General features: G+C 38.3%; 1 protein-coding gene across 11 annotated transcripts in view; it reads left to right on the top strand.

The window, feature by feature from the left end:
• CHD9 (chromodomain helicase DNA binding protein 9) overlaps nt 1-16,696 on the top strand; it is an 85,902-nt gene extending 69,206 nt beyond the window's left edge. For 9 of the 11 annotated variants that reach the window (XM_021555025.2, XM_021555031.3, XM_021555029.2 and 6 more), the window contains 13 exons: nt 415-472; nt 851-893; nt 1,052-1,271; nt 1,392-1,594; nt 1,823-2,731; nt 4,864-5,027; nt 5,978-6,250; nt 7,015-7,183; nt 8,121-8,260; nt 8,740-8,961; nt 9,765-9,893; nt 11,864-11,968; nt 13,250-16,696. In XM_021555025.2, the coding sequence (XP_021410700.2) occupies nt 415-472; nt 851-893; nt 1,052-1,271; nt 1,392-1,594; nt 1,823-2,731; nt 4,864-5,027; nt 5,978-6,250; nt 7,015-7,183; nt 8,121-8,260; nt 8,740-8,961; nt 9,765-9,893; nt 11,864-11,968; nt 13,250-14,104 (3,490 nt within the window). In that variant the 3' untranslated portion in view covers nt 14,105-16,696. The remainder of the gene's footprint in view (nt 1-414; nt 473-850; nt 894-1,051; nt 1,272-1,391; nt 1,595-1,822; nt 2,732-4,863; nt 5,028-5,977; nt 6,251-7,014; nt 7,184-8,120; nt 8,261-8,739; nt 8,962-9,764; nt 9,894-11,863; nt 11,969-13,249) is intronic. The other 2 variants (XM_021555034.2, XM_021555033.2) reach the window with 2 other exon arrangements.
• The last annotated feature ends 3,270 nt before the right edge of the window (nt 16,697-19,966 follow it).

Below are 19,966 nucleotides of genomic sequence, written 5' to 3' on the forward strand. Positions count from 1 at the left end.
TACTTAGACACTGAAGTGCAAAAACATTCAGAGGTGGAGTGCTGCAGACCTGTTCAACTTGATTTTGGGTCAGCTTTTAATGTCTCAGTCTTGTGTAGCTGACCAGTGACCCCAGTAGATCAGTGTGAGAATTACTGGTAACTGCTGAAAGAGAACTGCTTTTATTCATTGCCCCATGACTGAGGTTTTTAGTTGTGGTCACAAAGCATACCTTTAGATGATACAGTGACTTGGGGGAGCAGGATTCGAGCCAAAGCTGCCATGAAATACTTTCTTCATTTCAAACAGAAAATTAAATACAGTATCTTACTAAATTTAAATTACTTTTGCTAAATTTAAAAGAGTGTAAGAACTTTTCAGTTAGTAGTGTAAAATGTTACTAAAATGGCTTCTTTTGTGTTGAAATTTTAACAGGGATGTGGAAGATCCAGAATACAAACCAGCACCAGCACTGTTTAAAGATGACATAGAGGTATAGTAGGCACCAATTAATAGCTCCTTTTAACACTCATTCACTTCGACACTTCAACACATGTTCACTTGTAATGTAATACCTTTTTGTTGAGCGAGGTCGAGCTCAACCTTTTTGTTGAGCAAATTATTACCTTTTATTCTATATTTCTCTAAACTGATCAAGCTTACTCCATGAGTTTCTAAAGTTGTCTGGGTGGGTGGGAATGGTAGGAAATTGTTACATAGTTCTGTTGTATGCCTTGTTAGCCATTTATCCAAAGTATTTGTTACTTTTGTTCTTTGTCACATTCAGAAATCGTTGTAGAATGTACGTTTAACCTAAATCTCTGAAGAGGGCTATATTTTAAATTGTGCTTCACTTTTGGTTTTTTTACAGGATGATGTTTCATCCCCAGGTGATCTCGTAATAGCAGATGGAGGTAAAGCCATAAAACTACAAATCTGAGCTAGTTGCTGTTGTGTTTTGAATTGTTTAATTCTTGTGATTCCTAGCTAAAACATAATTACCTAGTGCAGAACCATAGACACTAGCAGTAATCAACTTCTTCATTTTTCCCATGACTTGGTTTTCGTATAGATGGACAAATGATGGAAGGGGACAAAATCTATTGGCCCACTCAGTCTGCCTTAACAACGCGTCTGCGCCGCCTGATCACCGCTTATCAACGAACGAGTAAAAACAGGCAGGCCCTGCAGATCCAGCCAACATTCCCAGTACAAACCAGTATGATGCAGCTGCAATATGAAGAAGCTGCACTAAATCCAAAGATGGCTGCTAAGATTGAAAGACAGCAAAGGTATGTACAGGATGCAAATGTACTTTTTCAACACACCCTTCTGTAAAAAACGGTATAGACATAATGTGTGAAATGGTGAAGAAATTGACCGAATTTCACATCTCTTTCTTGCTGGTCAAGATGGACAAGAAGAGAAGAAGCTGATTTTTACCGAGTTGTGTCCACATTTGGAGTGGTTTTTGACCCTGAAAGGGGACGGTTTGACTGGACCAAGTTTCGAGCGATGGCTCGGCTGCACAAGAAAACTGATGACAGCTTGGAGAAGTACCTGTATGCATTTATGTCAATGTGCAGGAGGGTCTGTCGCCTCCCCTCTAAAGAAGGTGGGTGTGTATGTTTTTACTTTTTAAATTTGTGTTGTCAGTGCCTACCTTGAAAAGGTTTTTCTTTCAGGATTTGGAAGATAAAAATGGGGGAGGAAGAATTAAGGAAACCTGTTGAGAGTAAAATTGAAAGCTTATAATGGGGAGACATATCAACTCATTAGTCATCTACTTAAAGTACTGGTGTGTTGGTTTTGGCAGACTGTCATTTGTTTTGTTTTAATACAGAGCTCGTGGACCCAAACCTTTTTATCCAGCCCATCACAGAGGAACGTGCTTCCCGGACTTTGTACCGCATCGAGCTGCTGCGCAAAGTGCGGGAACAGGCCCTCAGGCACCCCCAGCTGTTTGAGCGGCTGAAGCTGTGCCAGCCAAACCCAGACCTACCTGTCTGGTGGGAATGTGGGACTCACGACAGGGATCTGCTTATTGGAGCTGCTAAACACGGAGTTAGCAGGACAGATTATCATATTCTTCGTGATCCTGAACTCTCATTTATGTCTGCCCAGAGGAACTATAATCAAAACAAAGTGGCTCTCTCAAGGACTTCTACTCCGCTCTTGCACCAGTACCAGATGGCATTATCTGCTTCTCCTCTTACACCTCAGTCAAGACTGTCAGATGCTAAAGTGAATGCTTTTGAGGACACAAAAGCTAAAAATGAAAATATGAAAGAGGATCCTCAGTCTTCTGAAGAGGAATCTATGTCTACAGAGGAGACACAGACAATACTGAAATCTGAACCTTTGAGTCCCAAAAATGGCACCCCAATGCAAATTACAGACCACAGACCTAACGTGAAGGCTGAGACAGACAGGCGCATGGTGGCAGCAAGGACAGAGCCTCTAACTCCAAACCCAGCTTCCAAAAAACAGAGAGTCAGCAAAAGGGGGTCTGACTCTAGCTCTGACTCAGACTCTGACTCAGATAGATCATCCTGTTCTTCCAGGTCATCATCTTCATCATCTTCGTCTTCCTCATCTTGTTCCCACTCTCGATCTGGGTCTAGCTCTTCATCATCTTCATCTTGTTCTTCAGCATCTTCATCGTCCTCCTCATCATCCTCATCATCATCGTCATCATCATCATCATCGTCTGAAGAGAGTGATAGTGATGAAGAGGAGGCACAAAAACGTGGTATGTGTGTAGTCTTAATTCTGCAGTATAAATCTTTACTGAACTAGTTTATTGTTAACGGAAAAATGTCTTTAAAAGGCTGTTAAATCCCAGAGAAGTAAATTTTATTAAACATAAAGTTAATGTAAATAAACATATTTGCTTGATTGAGTTGGAAGAATTTCAGGAATACTGCTTTTTATTTGTTTCATATCAGTGCCTTGGTGAGGTACTTAGAATGTGTTGTGATCCCTAAGCAAGGTTGCCGTGCATGTGGTTCATGTGTGGGAGAGTGGAATGGACAGCATTTTCTGGAAATACACTTTGCATGTGTGTATTTCCTGCTATGGGTTCTTTTTCTTTCTAAACAGATCCTTTAGGTTTCCCTGTTTGTTTTTTCCACTCTTGCTCACTGTCTATGTAGCTTCCTCATACGTTCTTTCATAAAACCTGCAAGCTTCCTTCTGTCCAAACTGGAGTCATGTCAGCTGCTTTCTCTTGTGAACTTTGAAGTGCCCAAACAATGTTTTTGCACTGAAAATTTTCAGACACTTAAAAACTTTTCAAAAAATTGACTTTAAAAAAACCTGTTTAGCCAAGACTGAGCTGGCTGCAGCATGTAAGACCATGTAACACAGACCCAGTGAAAGCTTCAAACTAGAAGCAAATCACCTCTGATAAAGTGATTTAGAGTTTTTAATAACCCAGCCATTCATTATTTAATACATGCCTTCCTTTGCTGCTGTGAAGTGGCCTCTACTTCCCCTACTGAAACTTAGAATATGGAGGGATTTCTCTGTGTGCTACAAATGGTAATAGAGAAGGCAGTGGGATTCAGAACCTGTTTTTTTTCCAATACCTAAGGGGAAAAGACATTGACTTAATCAGATGGATCCTCCTTGTCCATGGAGATGACAAATGGAAACCATGAGGTTAATTTACTGGGGAAACGATTACTGGGCAAGTAAAATTCCACTTACAGAAAATTACTAATATGCTGCTGCCTGCAGCAGGGAAAGGACATTTTTAGAGGAAACAGTTGGCATGCAAAGAATAAAACAATGACAGCAAAGGAATGCTTATATAACATAAATATGCAGATAGAGATTGTGGTTACCATAAGTGTGCTGCAAGTCCAAATATTAGGCTTGTTTAGGCAGATAATTCAGTCTGTTTAGGCAGATAATCCTGCCTTCCTCAGACTGCAGAATCTCATGAATCAGTTGGCCTTTTTGTTTCGGTGGGTTTTTTTGGTGGTTTTGCTGTTGATTTGAAGAGATTGGTAAATGCTGGAAAGTTCACTTAACTTCATCTGTATTTTAATTTTAATCTCAGGTTTTATTTCATTGGTGATTCAATGGCAATGACACTTTGGCATACTTTCCACACTTGAAGCATCTTTGAAGGGAGTGCTGGATTCTATCAGATGACTCAGTACAGAGCTATTGTTAAGGGCAAATCTAATTTCTGAAGAGCTGCCCCTGTTAATCCTTGTGCTGATGTAGAAGTTAGATTTTCAGGCAACACACTTTTTTGTTGTTTCAGACTTGTTTCCCCATGTCGTAGTGAAACTTGTGTTGTCTGAATGGAGGCAGAAATGAAATACTAATGATGAAATATAAGAAAGTCAGAGTACACACTGGAAAGATAATAGGGAAAAATCCTCAGTGATTAAAAATTGAATAATTGAATTATGCAGGCACACATGTTCATGGCATGGAGGATCCAGTATTCCATGAAGTAAACAAAATGAACTGTTCTTTAAAGTATTATCCCAATAGATTTACCATGTGCTGGTGATAGACACCTTTGATTCCAATTTAATTCTATGCTTTAGTGAATGTTCTCTTACCAAATAAATATGTTAAGGGAAGACTGTTAGATTACTCTGAAGCATATCTGTTTCTAAATAGTTAAATGTTCAACATCTTAAACTTCAGAATGCTAACAGGAATATGTGTGGAATTTACATCTCTAGAAAAGGATCAGCCTGAAAAACCTAAGAGATTAATTCTTCAGTTTAACTTTGTGTTTGGACTCTCTGAGCATTGTTGTATGTGTTTTGTTCACCTGAACCTCTTACAGTGGTGTTTTACTCTTACAGTGAGTGTTTAATTCCCTTACAGCGTAATGATTTTGATGGTTTTATTTAGCAGAAGGAACTCCACATATAAAAGCCTATGATGAAGAGAGTGTGGCCTCTCTGAGCACCACACAAGATGAGACACAAGACAGTTTCCAGATGAACAATGGGACACCAAATTCTGGTTACCTGCTACAAGGTGGATATATGTTGGCTGCATCCTACTGGCCAAAGGCAAGTTCATAATGCAACCTTGAAAACCAAAGTAGTAGTTGAAGGTGGGCTCTAGCATGAATAGTCTGCTAAGTATGTTAGAACCAAGAATCAGGGTAAATAGCTGTAGGATTTGAGCTTCAGGACCTTTTAGATGTTTTTATGTTGACTCCTGAAACATGCATTTAAATCTAGGTACTGCTTTTCATAATTTTTGAAGGGGAGTGTAACTGTAATGTCACAGGTCCTTGGCACATTGTGAGAAATGGTATTTGAAGTGTAAAACGTTGATTTACATCAAATATAATGGAAAGTCTTGAACTCAGAAATAAGTGCTTGTTTACAGAATCTGTAATTTTAGCAGTCACAAATTTTATTTGTCAAATAACTGTGAAATGATCAGAAAATCCGGTCGTTTCTGTCATCCTCCTGTACTTAGCTGAGTTTACTGGGACTTGAGAACTGTGTATTATGGAGGTGCGTGATTATCTGTGTGTGGTGCCCAAAGGATGAGAATGAGGAATTACATGGTTTTGGAAGCTAAAAGGAGACATGAATAATAGTCTGTAGATTTAGTTTTATAAATGCTATTTGCTGTATGTTGTGGTGCTGCTCACAGTTTCAGATCCTGGTAACAGCGAGTCAAAGCCACACATACAAATACTGCTTTGGCAGTTACTGTATCTTTCCTTTAAAAATCAGGGAGAGGGTGTATTTCAATCATTTGCCAGACCCTGTACAGATGAGAGAAATTGCATATTTAGTTAGAGGTGCATAGTGAAATCAAGTACAGAAGCGCTTTCACAGATTACAGCGAATCAGTGCAAATCCAGGAATTTCAAGATTTTCAAGTCCGAGTCCAGTGATAAAAATGTTGTCATTTCTCTTCTCTGTAGAATTAAGAGCTAATACATAAATGTAACAAGTGTTGATAAGCACTGGCCTTACAAAATTATTTTCTCCTATTTTAGGATCGAGTCATGATTAACCGACTGGACAGCATTTGTCAGACAGTGCTGAAGGGTAAATGGCCTTCAGCCCGAAGGAGCTACGACAGCGCCACGGTGGCTTCGTTCTACACCACCAAGCTCCTGGACAGCTCAGGGGCAGCTGCAGAGTACAGCGAGCCCAGTGCACCCACACCCCCTCTGGCAGCTGTAAAAGAAGAATATGACCAATCACCCCAGCTGTCAAAGGTGAAGAAGCATGTACGAGAAAAGGAGTTTACAGTGAAAATCAATGACGTATGTTTATTTTTATTGCCCTAGGACCTGGTTGCGATTGCGGTGTGCGGCATGCTTTACCTGCAAGTGGCTGCCTGCTCTCACTCTCACTTCTTCACACACTTGTTTGTGGGTATTTGGGTCTGCTGCTTCTGGGCACTGAGTGTTTGGGGTTTGGGTTTGGTTTTTTGGGGTGGGGGTTTTTTTGTGGTTTTTTTTTCTTTTTTTTTTATTTGCTTAAGCCACTAGAAGGAATTTTTTTTTCTGAATTTACTTTTTGCCATGCTGATGCTTCCTCAGACAGCTTGTTTTATGCTGTTTCTAACACATCTGGTTAGTATATAAAGGTATTTCTGCTGTTCTACATTTTTTTTAACATTTCAACAAGCACTTTATTATTTCATGGTCTTTTAGAGGATTACAGGAAAATTACCTGGTTTAAATGCAGACTAGAAGCTTCAAACATTTTATTTATCTGTAGTTTGAGACCTGTTTGTAGCACATAAAAATATGTGACTATTTGATCTTGTAGTTTGGTCTAGGACGGGATTCAGGAGGTAAACACCTTACCAGTATCTGGATTTTTCAGTTCAGTTCACTTTCAGTTCAGATGAAATTTCTGTTCATGTTCTGGTTTTACATGGAAGAACTAGATTGTACAAGGTCTAACACTGTTTTCATTCTTTCTCAATTCTGCTGGAGTAACTGTATGTGAAAATCCTGATCGTGAAGTAGTTCTTTCTGCTTCAGCAGAAGCTCTTCTAATCCTGGCATTTATTTAACAGGAAGGTGGTTTGAAATTGACTTTTCAGAAGCAGGGACTGTCTCAGAAAAGGCCGTTTGAAAGCGAGGAGGGTGCATTGGGTCAGCAGCAATATCTGGCTCGGCTACGTGAACTCCAGAATGCTTCAGAAACCAGCCTTGTCAACTTCCCGAAATCACTTCCCAAATCAGGTACAAAAAATGTCAGAAAGGAGAAGGGTAATCTAGTATTAAATCTTAAGGGTTCTTCTCTTGATGTCCATGAGTTGGCAATGGAGAGAGATGTTTGCAGTGTTGTTCTAAACTGCAGTCTGGAGAAATCCTCTCCAGTGTAGAGACATTCTCCAGTTTGGAGCACCTCATACTTTATCACAGTGTCAACTACTATAATGTTAATTTAGTAGAATGATGCCATTATATGCTGTAAACCCACTCCAAAGAAGATTTTAATAATTATAAAGTGCATCACTGTGCACTGACAGTAATCAGTTTAACTCAGAACTTTACATGGCTACTTTGTAAATAAAGATGAAGAGTTTCAGATTTATGCCTCTGCCGATTTGGACTCTTCATAATCTTCTTTGTGTCTCATATAAAGAGACAGTGGAGGACAATAATATAGAATAAATTCTTGATTTATAGCCAACAACTTACAGCTTGTTTCATAGCAAGTTAACAGTAGGTATACTCTGACCAATAAAAATTAGGCTGAAGTCAGAAGTTAACATTTGGATTAAAATATTAGAAACTGTTAGAAATTAATTTAGACCAGCTTCTGCTTAAATTTTGCAACAAACCATTAAGGTCTTGCTAAACACTTATTAAGGGATGTCTGCCTCTCTGTGTATTATGATATCAACAGTTTTCAATGGCTATCATCCCTGTACAGATAAATTTGTAGGAGGTGGAGGGGCAGTAATGAAATTTTCATAGTAAAGTGGCTTTCAGAGCCTGATATTCATAATGCTTTAAGCAGTCATAAAACAAAGGTCAATTTATCTTAGCTGTTACATGTAGAAATTACATGCACTCACACTAATTCAAATAATTTTATTTCCTTTTTGTATTCAGACATGTTTCTCTTTATAGAACTAGCATATGACACAAGCTTTATTGCATCATTTATTAGGTACTTCCAGTCACTTAACAGCCAGTGCCAATGGAGTCATAGTTGACAGTCAGCCTGTAGTCAAAAAGAGACGAGGAAGAAGGAAGAATGTGGAGGGGGTTGATGTCCTCTTTATGAATAGAAATAAACAGCCTAACCATGTAAGTAAACTTGATTTTGTATCCAAAAAATAAGATCAAAATTATTACTATTAGTGCCTTAACTGAGCATAACCAGCTCTCCCTGCTCCACAAAAGCTTACTATCAAAATTTTGAGGTTTGGGCTATTTTTTGCTGATAAAGCTTATGATTACACAGATGAAAACTGGTGCAGTGTCATTAAATGTTTGGTCTATACAATATCAATAACTGTTTTTAAAATGTAACTTTAATTCTGATGAACTTTAACAATGTATTATTAAAAATTTGTGGCTTGACTTAGCAACACTTGGGCATACCTGCCTGTAATATCTGTTGTGGGACCTAATTGAGCAGTGACTTGAAGGGATTTCTGTGGCAGGAGCAGTGCCCAAGTCCTTGAGTGTGATCTGCAAAACTGTGACTTTCATGGACTCATACATGAAATAGTTGTGATGGCTTGTTTTCAGTGCAGTAAAGCAGATGTTTTTTATTTCTCTAGGTTAATCCAGGTATTAACTCCTGCCAGGTTGCTGCAGGAATAAACCCAGCACTCACTTACACACAGTCCCAAGGCATGCTTGATGCAGAGAGCCCAGTTCCTGTTATTAACTTAAAAGATGGAACAAGGCTTGCAGGTGATGATGCCCCTAAAAGAAAAGATTTAGAAAGATGGCTTAAAGAACATCCTGGATATGTTGAAGATTCAGGAGCTTGTATTCCTGTGAGTATTTCTTTCACCTCTCCTTGGCTTAGTAGTAAAATGTTTCACATATGATGTATTTGGGTTTGTATTCTGTGTTACAGGGAATTTTTTCCTTGTTGTTCTGTTCCACATAGGAAAAGAAAAATGTCCATTTCTTTTTACAGTGTGAGGTCTGCAAGCCTTCTTTTGTCTCGCAAATGTAATTGCCAAGAAAAGGAATACCAAATCAAGACATTTGATCTTTGTATTATTTCAGTTATTGTTTAAAAAATTATCTAGGATAAGAAGACTAATATTACCATGATACTGATGATGAGAGCTGAAAGTGTGTAACAGCATATTTAGTGATGTGCAAGAGGATTAAAGAATTTACTGTGGAATGCATTTCATACCTACAGTAGAGTGCTGTGGTAGTGGTGTATGTTTGGGTATGATCTTCTCATACTGTTACTTCTGAATTTGAGATTTTTTTAATGTTTAGCAGAATGTAAGAAGATCATATGTGTGATATGTGGAATAATAACCTTCCTTCTCCAGTTAGATAATACATAGCTGCAGCAGCCTTACAGACAGTTAAAGCACTGTTGAAAACTGAAAAATTAGTAAAGCAATGGGCAGAGGCATCAGAGATGATGTAGTGCTGTTTACTGGGATGCTTATTAAATGATTGTGATCAGTAGATAGATACTCTTATTAAAATATTTCTGTAGTTGAAGTTGGCTTCAAATAAATGCCTGACTCAGGAGAATGCACAGTAATATTACTAGTTTTAAACCAGTTCTATTAGAAAGATAATTGGCTTTTTAATTCCTTTGTAACAGAGGATGCAGCTGCATGATGGGAGGCCCAAACAAAAAAGACACCGTTGTCGAAACCCCAATAAACTGGATGTTAACAGCTTAACTGGCGAAGAACGTGTTCAGCTCATAAATAGAAGAAATGCAAGAAAGGTATTCATGATACTGTTCTCATTCTCATACTCCCCAAATGGAAAATTTCTCCAGATGAATAACTTGATATACTACACTTGCTAAAATTTTCCCAATATACAGTGAAAGGTTTTTGTTTTAAAGTTTTGGCACAGAACAAAAAAGTCAATTACAATCTTCTAGTAAATTTTTTGCAGCTATGAAAATATGTAAGATACAGATAGAAACTTAGCCTATGATTTGTAGAACTGAACACTGTATGATGCAGTGTTTGTGCCATTGACTCAGACAGAGGCAGGACCACTAAAATACCTATTCAAAATATGTGATCAAAGTGGCAACTTCATCAGAAGTTTGAGATGTTTTCTGTAATCTTCTTGTTACTCTTTTTGACACAATTAAAATTTTATTTGTGGTATATCTCGCATAGAAACTTGTCCTTTGGAATTGAGGCAATCGTGTAGTAGATCATTTTGCTTTTATCAGTAATGTCTGGCATTTACCCTTTATGGATCCACCAGTAGGTATTGGCTGTCAGTCACATTTCTAGATGAAATGGTAGTGGAACAGGAACACAAAAGGAGAAGGGGAATTCTTATGTGAAAAGGAGCAGGCATTGAATTGAATTTTTGTACACGTGGTCAAAGTTTGGGAACAGAGCAACGTATTTAACAGGCTCTGGGGAAGGCTAAAGGCAATATTCAAGAAAAGCATGCAAAACATTACTGGTGTCTATTGAACAGATCTGTGTGATGGGGTCTTTGAATGTCAGTGTAGCACCAGAGCAGCAATCCAGGGGGAATTTTTGAGCTGTTGTGTCCATGTATGGAGCATTTTCCCTTTCCCTTGTGGCACTGCCAGCTTCACTTTTTGTTAGAGCAGCTACAAGGGAAGCAGGATGGCGTTTTCTTTGTATGCTGCTATATTAAGGTCAGGAGCTTTGTCCATCTGTACAGGAGAGCAAGGCAGAATTTGAGTCTTTAATCTCTTCAGAGTATTGAGACAGCAGCTCTAAAGGGGAACCAGAATAGTTGTGAATCTCTTGAAACTGGGATTCATGGTTGCTCTTCAAGAGCTGTGCCCTGAGGGATCTTGTCAAAGTTGAGGATCAGGGAGTGAGAGATATGATCTCCATTTACTGTGAAAACCTCTGTTTTTATGATGGCTTTTTTCCTCTCAAATTTATGCTCTATAGTTGCTACTTGGATACTTAATTAATCTCAGGTTTTCCATGTATAAGTTGTCTCAAATTTCTCTGTATCACTAAACATGTTTTTTCTCATTTACTTTTTTAGTTGTGTAATACTTTTGAGTAGCAGGGAGTGAGGGACCAAAAGTAGCCTAGAAAATGTGAGTTTAAGTTGCAGTTTATTGAGAAGGTTAAGCAGAAACTGGAAAATCTTTTTTTCTTTTTGGATCTTAATAATATCTGTAATTTAAAAGCTTACTTTCCTGCTTATATGCTTTTATTAGGCTGTGCTGTTCAGTAACTTTAACTTGGCCTTTTTTGCATGAAAAAACTTCAAGAACTTACTTCATGATGGCAGAGCCTCTTAAAAAAAGTATTTTTAGAAGTTGACTGAGATGAGAGAATAGGATTTATATACTGAATAAAGGAAAAGTTTAACAGTGTTGTAGTTACAACCTTCTTGGTAAAACTTGGACTATTCTCTGCTCCTGCAGTTGCTCTTCTGTTCATTGCATGTCTGAATAAACATTAAATATTAAAAATCAGTGGGCATGCCAAATATTGATGTCTTGAATTGTGTTCAATAGATGAGTTGGAGTGTAGTAGATTTAGAACAAATCACATACAGATCTATCACCAGGAGTCAGCCAAAAGCTGCATCATGCTCCATGATAATTTGAAGTGAGGCTTTATTTATACTGTGTTATTTAAAAGGTAAAAATTAAACACTATCAGGTATTAATGTTGCCTTTTTTCTTATCCATTGTCACATATTCACTGACTCCTATCTTCTGCTTCTCAGGTTGGGGGTGCATTTGCTCCCCCTCTGAAGGATTTGTGCAGGTTCTTGAAAGAAAACCCTGAGTATGGAGTGGCTCCTGAGTGGGGAGAAGTAGTAAAACAGTCTGTGAGTATTTGCAGAATAAAATAACCATGACATGAAATGTATCTGAAAGCAAACAAGGCAAACATCAAAAAAAAAAAAGCATGCCAAGAGGTGTGATTTGAAAATCTTTCTGGTGTTACATTAACAGCAGACACAATACAGTGTGTTCTGCCAGCTTAGTTCAGTAAATTCTCTGCTGGCACAGCTGGAATAGGAGAAAGGGGTGGAACAGTGACTGGCAGCCCCAAATTAGAGATTTTGTTAGAGATGTTGTAGTACTGTAACTTTTCATGTCTTAAATATAGCTCAGTGGCTTTTAGGAAAGATATTACCCAAGAAATCATTTAAGAAAGAGCATACTTTCTCTAAAATTCCAGTTGGGAAGAAAAAATGCTTAATTTTAAATATTTATTTTACTTTTATTGTGCACCTTTGAGAAATTAGGATGGTGAGGATACTATCAGTTAGGCTTGCTTTGAAGATAAGGATATATTTTGAACTTCAAGAAGTTGTTTTGTATAGTGTATACCTCTGAATAGAGGCATAAATAATAGCAGAATTACTTTGAGAAAGTAGTAGTTATCTACAGTAGAGAAGAACAGAACTTGAATACTTAATTCCTCTGGTTGTATTAAGCTAATACAAATTAGAGTTATTTGCTGAGGATGTACTATGGGGTTGAGTAATAATCCTAAGACAATGCATTTTGAATGGAATGTTGGTATTCATTTCAATTCTTTATTGTTAGGTAGGCGGTCTTGAAGTGGTGAAGCAATGCTATACAAATCCTAAATAGAAGTATTGTGAATTTAATTTAAATTGAGGTTGAGTCTTTATTGGTTTTTCTTCGGTTTATGGATGAGATGAAATATGAGGACATTAAAGAGACACTAGCAAAAATTAAGAGCTCAGAGATTGTTGGTCTGTGTGCAATCACACATATTTAACTTTAAATTGAAAACTCATTAAACTGTCAAATGATTGCTGTGTGATAATATTTCAAAGCAATACTGGTTTAGATCTTAGATTGAGCTTGCTCCTATAATTAGCTATATTTGGCTTGATATGCCAAGAAACCATGAAGGGTAGGTTAGCAGAGGGTGTGAGAAGATCCATGTGTAGCCCTCACAGTGGAGATGGGCCTTTAGACATTTGGGATGTGGTAGCACAAAGTCAGCACAAATTGCAGGAGGTTGTCCGGAGATCAGGCCTTTGACACTGTTCTGTACATTTGAGTTCTCTGCTTTTCCTTTGCCATCTTCAAGCTCCCAAAACGCACTAAAGTGCCGCTGTCTCTCGCAGGGCTTCCTCCCCGAAGGAATGTTTGACCGCATCCTGACGGGCCCGGTGGTGCGGGAGGAGGTGAGCCGGCGCGGCAGGCGCCCCAAGAGCGAGATGGCCAAGGCCACGGCGGCTGCGGCCGCCTCGGCCGCCGGCGTGTCCGTCAACCCCCTGCTGGCCAACGGGCTGCTGCCGGGAGTGGAGCTGCCCGGCCTCCAGGCCCTGCAGCAGAACCTGCAGAACCTGCAGTCGCTGCAGGTGACGGCCGGACTGATGGGAATGCCGGCCGGCCTCGCTGCCGCCGGAGAGGCCAAGAACGTGGCTGCCATGTTCCCCATGCTGCTCTCGGGGATGGCCGGATTACCAAACCTGCTGGGCATGGGAGGACTCCTGACAAAGTCCACAGAATCCGTGTCGGAGGAGAAAAAGGGAAACGATTCAAAGGAGACAGATGCAAAGAAGGAAAGGACAGAAGACCAAAACATGGATACTGGTGGTGAAAACTCTGTTTCAAGTTCTCCTTCAACATCCTCTGCAGCTGCCAATCCTCTCTCTCTTAACCCTTTACTTTTGTCCAACATACTTTACCCAGGGATGCTTCTCACTCCAGGCCTTAATCTTCATATCCCAGCTTTGTCTCAGTCTAATATTTTTGATGTACAGAACAATGAAAGCAATGACACGGGCTCAGCCAAGCCCACAGAAGAAAAGGAGGAAAATTCTAGGGTTAGAGATCAGGAAGACAAAGGGGGAACAGAGCCAAGCTCTCACAATGAAAACAGCACAGATGAGGGTTCAGAGAAAGCAGATGCTTCATCTGGATCTGACAGTACATCGTCTTCATCTGAGGATTCGGATTCAAGCGATGAAGACTGACCCCAGACTCTGCACTTAAATTATAAACTGATTTTGAATTTATTCTTTAATTATTTCATTGTAAATAACCCAGTGTTGAGTGCATCAATGATTTACTGACCGAACATTTCAGTATTTGTTTAGAAGTGCAAACTGCTTTCAGAGACGTTTTGCATGTAATATTTCTTGAAGTTCATAAGTTTCTGAACTTGTATGTACTATCAAATACACAATGGTGTAAAATTACAACAAAAGGCATTATAATTTTGTTGGGGGGTTAATTTTATGAAAATAATGCTCAAGTAAGAGCTGTATATTTAATATATTTGCAGTGAACACAGAATACTTTATGCATATTATTGATTTAATTTGAATATAGTTTTACAGCCTCCTTGACACTTATAATTTACAGATCAAAACTCAGCAATAATTTGGGCAGCTAATGAATGTCATGAAAGCTGTAGAATCTACATCACCATCCATTGCTTTAATTACATGAAAATGCTCTAGTGTTGTGATGCACTGCTGTTTCCAATTCAGGTACAAGTGTGTTTAAAATAAGATAAATTTTTCCCAATTAGCCAATTAAACTGGCTACCTGTTACCTCAGCTGAGTTAGTTTAGGAAGTTTACATTGGTTTCTATTACTTGTTTTCAGGTTTTGTTTTGTTTTTTGAAGACATCCTGTATAGCATGTTAAAATATGAGTTACTTGAGATAAGACTGTTGGGGTTTTCTTTCCCCCTTATTGCAGCTGTTCTCTTTGACAGCAGTAAGGGGAAATGAAAGCAAAAACAGTCTTATCTCATGCTACTTGGCACCATGTAGGTCTATTTAGTTTACACCTTGCAAGGTTTTGGGCTCCCTCTGCAGAATTAAAAGTCCCAAAATGAGGAGTAGTTTCCCCAAGACTCAGAAGAGGCAAACTTGTCATAAAGTGCCACTGAAAAGACCTTTCAACACTGCATAATTCATGTAAAAATTGTTTGTTTGCTTTGTTTGTGTAGATTTCTATTTGTGTTTTATGTCATAAAACCTCCTGGAGTTCCCAATTAATAATGGTAAATAAAATACAGATAGTTTTGAACTCCTTTGAGTTTAAACTTCTCTACAGATTTAAATCTGGCTTAATATTTTCCAAAATCATTATTGGGATATCACTTCATGTATTATGCTGAGTTACCCACTAAAGAAAAAAAGCACTTTGAATAGTAAGGAAGACAAATTATTCCTAGAAACCAACAGTAACAGGGCATAAGACATCTGTTTCAAGTCCAAATCCTTAGAACCCTTTACTATACAAAATCTGTCTAATATTTGATGTGTGATATGATTCCTCCTTCTTCTTAAGCTGCTATTACTCTGACACGGTCGAGGCCCAGATTCACATTTACAGAACTTCTGAACTGACTGAGACTTCAGGTGACCTTGGTTACACCATTTGTGGTCCAAGAATAGGCAAGTGTTAAGAGAAAATAGATACAGGTACTAGTGAAAGTCATGGAAAAAGCTTTACAAAGGGATAAATTTAAAAATAAAAAACAAAAACTGTATATTTTGATATAGTTCTGTTGCTTGCTTGTACAGTAAAACAACTGTGTTGTTTTTTATCAAGAACTTTACCAATGAAATATAAGTTTCTATGTGCAAAATAACTAGCCCCATGATTAGAAGCAGTATTAGATGTAATTACACAACTATACAAGTACCATTTGGATTGTGCTGGTTACGTATTTTCCCAGATAGTATTCTGATTTTTGGCCCTTCATGCAGTGTCTTAGCAATAGTGAAAATCAAAAACTGCCAAGAGAAGGGGGTAGCCAATTCTTCATCATTAAAAGGAAAAGTATTTCATATTTAATATCTTGCCCTTTGTGTAATATAGCACTTTTATTTAACTAGGATGCATCTATGAAATAGCCAAAGTTTTACAAGCAGTTATTAACTTCATTTGCTGATGGAGTATGTCGACAACACCATCACTTCCCACCCTTCCCCCACAAAACAAGTCCTAAATCTTGTGGCTAAAACCTAATTTATATCAGATTTATGAAATAAAGTATTTTCCTATTATGGTCAAGTAAGTTTGGTTACTGTTCTAGTGATTCTTTCTATGTAATAAGGCAATTACAGTTTCAAGTAATGAAAGCTGGTGTAGACTTGAACATAATTATATTTGGGTTATTTTTCATCAGTTTGATCCAGAGGGGGGAAAAAAGTGTCCCACTATCAGCTAAACTATATGCAAATACGGTTGTATAAAGTTAAGGGTTATAAGGAAACCTCAGTAGAATTACACTAATACTGGAGTTAAAATTAAAAGGATATCCAAGGTGATGATAAAGTGTGTGTTGGTAGTTACTAAAAAAACCTTAGCTGTTATTGCCTTGTATTTCTATCCCTTGTTTCAGGCTTCATGATCCAAGTCTTAGTCCAGGTTTTTTTTGGACATTTGCAATATTTGCCAGTTGTGTTCTGTGTAGTCTGAATTTGCTTTCTGTAGTTGAACAAGCGTCTTAAAAAGTCATTTGTAATTTATTGAATTACTTTCTATGATGTTCTATAGAGCAAATGGAAGTTTAATTATTTTTTATTAAACATATTCTTTGACTACCCGTGATGTCAGCCTCCGTATGTGAAAGTAATGCTGTGAAAGGATTAAACATGGATCTTCCAGCAGCAAAACTCAAGTTTCAGTGCTAAGTTTTAAAACTGAAATTATTCTTAAGACCTTAAAAAAAACCCTGCAAACAAGCCAAGGACATAACACACCTACTGCCCAAGACCATGGTTTACTCTTGTATATTTTTCCTGGGAATCAATTGCCCCTAATTTTCTTATCTTACAATCAAACCAGCTGTTACTCCCACTCTTCAGTACTTATGGTTAGAAAAGAATGTTCAGTCTAGGTTCTGGTCCAAAAGTTACCTTAATTTTAAATAAGCATGTTGGCAGTGAAGTAAGTACCTTTTCAGTCTTTTTTTTTCAGAAAAAAACTTTGCATTACTTTCCACATTTTCATTAAAGCTTTTAATTATGTACACAGCACTTAACTATTGCATGTATTTCACACAGGGCACAGACATTGCTCCTGAACCCAAGGTGTCTCCTGCCACCTGGCATTGCATTAGAATGATTCAATCGTATCCTTATTTATTTCAGTCTGAATTTTATCTTCATATCCTGATCATCTTTTTCGAGCTTCTGCAGATGTGTACACAGGTGTTAGAAGTTGACATATACATGAGCTCCGTTCTCAACTTCTCTTTTTTCCATGGAAGTCATGCAAAATCTCCAATAGTATTTTTTAAAATTAGTTTTAGAATCCAGTCCTCTTGGTCTGTAAATTAAAATATAAAGATCTGTTTTTCAATGGAAATATGGAAATATGTTTTCAATTGAAGTATTCCCAAGATGCTCTAGGCACTATAGTAGTGGTTAGTTTCTGGCACTCCTTTGAAATTTTTCCAAGCAGTATGTGGGGTATGATTAGATAAGACTCTTAACAAGGTGTCCAGGGAAAAGTCCTGTCCTGTATGTTTTATTCTGTGTCCAACAAAATTATTTGTGCCATGTTATCTAGTAATAAATTTTTCATGGATTGCTCAGTGTGACCATTCATTAAAATGAAGGTTTGAGGAAGGTCTAATGCAAGTTGTAGCAAGATGAAATGTGCCTGGTGTTCAGGGTTAATATAAAGGGGGCTGCACAATAGTGTTACATTAACTTATTTGTGATTTGCAAGTTACTAACAGTTTTATAGGCAGTTTCTGATTTAGTTTTATTACACATAGAATTACCTTCCACATGAGCAAGGCTGTTTCAGTGCAATGTGGGATTTACACTGCTGTAGTTGACCAACATTTAAAATTTTATATCTCTGTGTTGTTGGGACCTTGGGCTGGTGGTGTTGTCTGTAGAGCAGACTAATTGTACTGTGTAGCCACAGTTTACAAAATAACTGTCCTGGCTTATCTGAATGTCCCTAATGTTACACAAACAGGCAGTATAATTTCTTTGTTAACATTTAGAGGAAAAGGAAATAAAGATAACAGCTTTCCAAGTTCTTTTTATGATGTTTTTTTATTGAATGCTGCCTCCTTTCAGGTTCTTTCATGCAAGGAAGGAAGGAAGGTGTAGTGCCCAAGATCCTTCATGAAGTTAAACTGGAAAATGAGGACTTGTTTGCTCTGCCTCCTGTGTGTTTCCAGTATGAAGGAGACCTGACAGTGCACTGGTGTTCCAGGTAAGGTCTCCTGAATTAAAGGAAGGCTGGTTTGGGAAATTCTTGGGATCCTAATAACAAATACAGTGTCATCATCTAGAGAGATGAGAGCATTTTCCTTAGTGTTCACCAAAACTGGTAACAGTCCTCACACTGTTTTCTGCTCTCAGACGACAAAAGCATTTGATTTGGGGACTACCATGTCAGGTCCTGTCCTTGACAGTGTTTGAGCTGCGTGCAGCAGCTCAAAGCAGGGAGCAAGACATGTTCATGGGGAAGATTTCTGAGTCTACAGCACAGTAAAAAATGTATGCTGCCAAGGGGTAGCCAAGCAGCTGTGACGGACTCGCGCTGAGAGGGTGTTTGTGGCTGTTACTTGTCATACTGGTAGGTCTAACATCTAGCAATAGTCAAAATCATTAAAATAATTAACATGCCATATGAGGGTAACTTTATTATTCATGCATCCTTTTAATGGGGGAGGAGCGGGAGGGAAAGAAGGGAGAAGTGGAGAAATAAGTGATGCTAAGTCCTCAGGGATAAAAAAGTATGTTTCTTGTCTGAGTTTTCAGTACACCATTAAATAAAAACTTCAAAAAAAAAAGTTTTCTACACAAGAGCAGTCAAACCATTTATTTATGAAGTCTGAATGCATGAAACCATAGGGAAGTACACAGGTGTAATCACTGCATAATAAACTTCACTTTGATCCTTTAACCTTTTAACTCTTTAGGTATTTCAATATTGTGAGGGTTTGTTCCTCCTTTTTTTATATGAAGGATTTTTAAAGAGTAGATGAATTATTTCTCAGTAGAAATTAAATGCTGTAATAAGTTATTGTTGCTTTGTATTTTAGTAGATACTGTAAATATAGCTAAACAGAAAAGCCTTACATAATTTATATAGTCTTATGGGTGGCAGAGAGCTTCCCATCAATGCTGTGCATAACTCAGAGCAGGAACTTGGCCTGATGGCAAAGTTCATAGCTCCTCTGTGTTAAAACAAAAAGTAAGATGAAATACAATCTAATCACTCCTTTTTAAAGTTGTAAGTTGTTCTGGTAGTCTAGGGGCTGCAGGTTTGGGGGGAACCCTGCTGGCATCACCATCTTCCAGTGCCAGCTTGGGCTTTCTGCAGTTCTCATTGCTGGGTACCAGTGTGTATTTGTGTCCTGAATCACATCTCAGGTCAGTCAAATATTCTTAACATTTCTTTTTTTTTTTTTTTTCCCTGAAGCTTTCAACGTTCGTGAAATACCAGTAATACAAAATCAAGCCAACAGTCAATAAATGTCTTTTAATCAAGTGCAGCCTGTTTTACTGGTCACTTCATTGACACGTACCTGCTTTAGGAGTTTAACCTTACTTTTGGCAGCCTCCTTTCTGCTCGGCTGGCACCTGACCAGGGGAGCTATTTCTGTCTTTCCTCCCCCTCACTGCCTGTGTACAGCCTGTACCTCGCTCTGTGTGAGCGTACAGCCTGTACCGTGTTCGTATTTGTGTGTGTATTGTGTACAGCCCGTACCCCGCACTCTGTGTACGTATTTGTGTATATATTTGTGTACAGCCCGTACCCCGCACTCTGTGTACATATTTGTGTGTCTGTCTGTGTGCAGCCCGTACCCCGCACTGTGTGCACATATTCGTGTATATTCGTGC

The sequence above is a fragment of the Lonchura striata genome, chromosome 13 (assembly GCF_046129695.1).
Source record: "Lonchura striata isolate bLonStr1 chromosome 13, bLonStr1.mat, whole genome shotgun sequence".
NCBI lineage: Eukaryota > Metazoa > Chordata > Aves > Passeriformes > Estrildidae > Lonchura > Lonchura striata.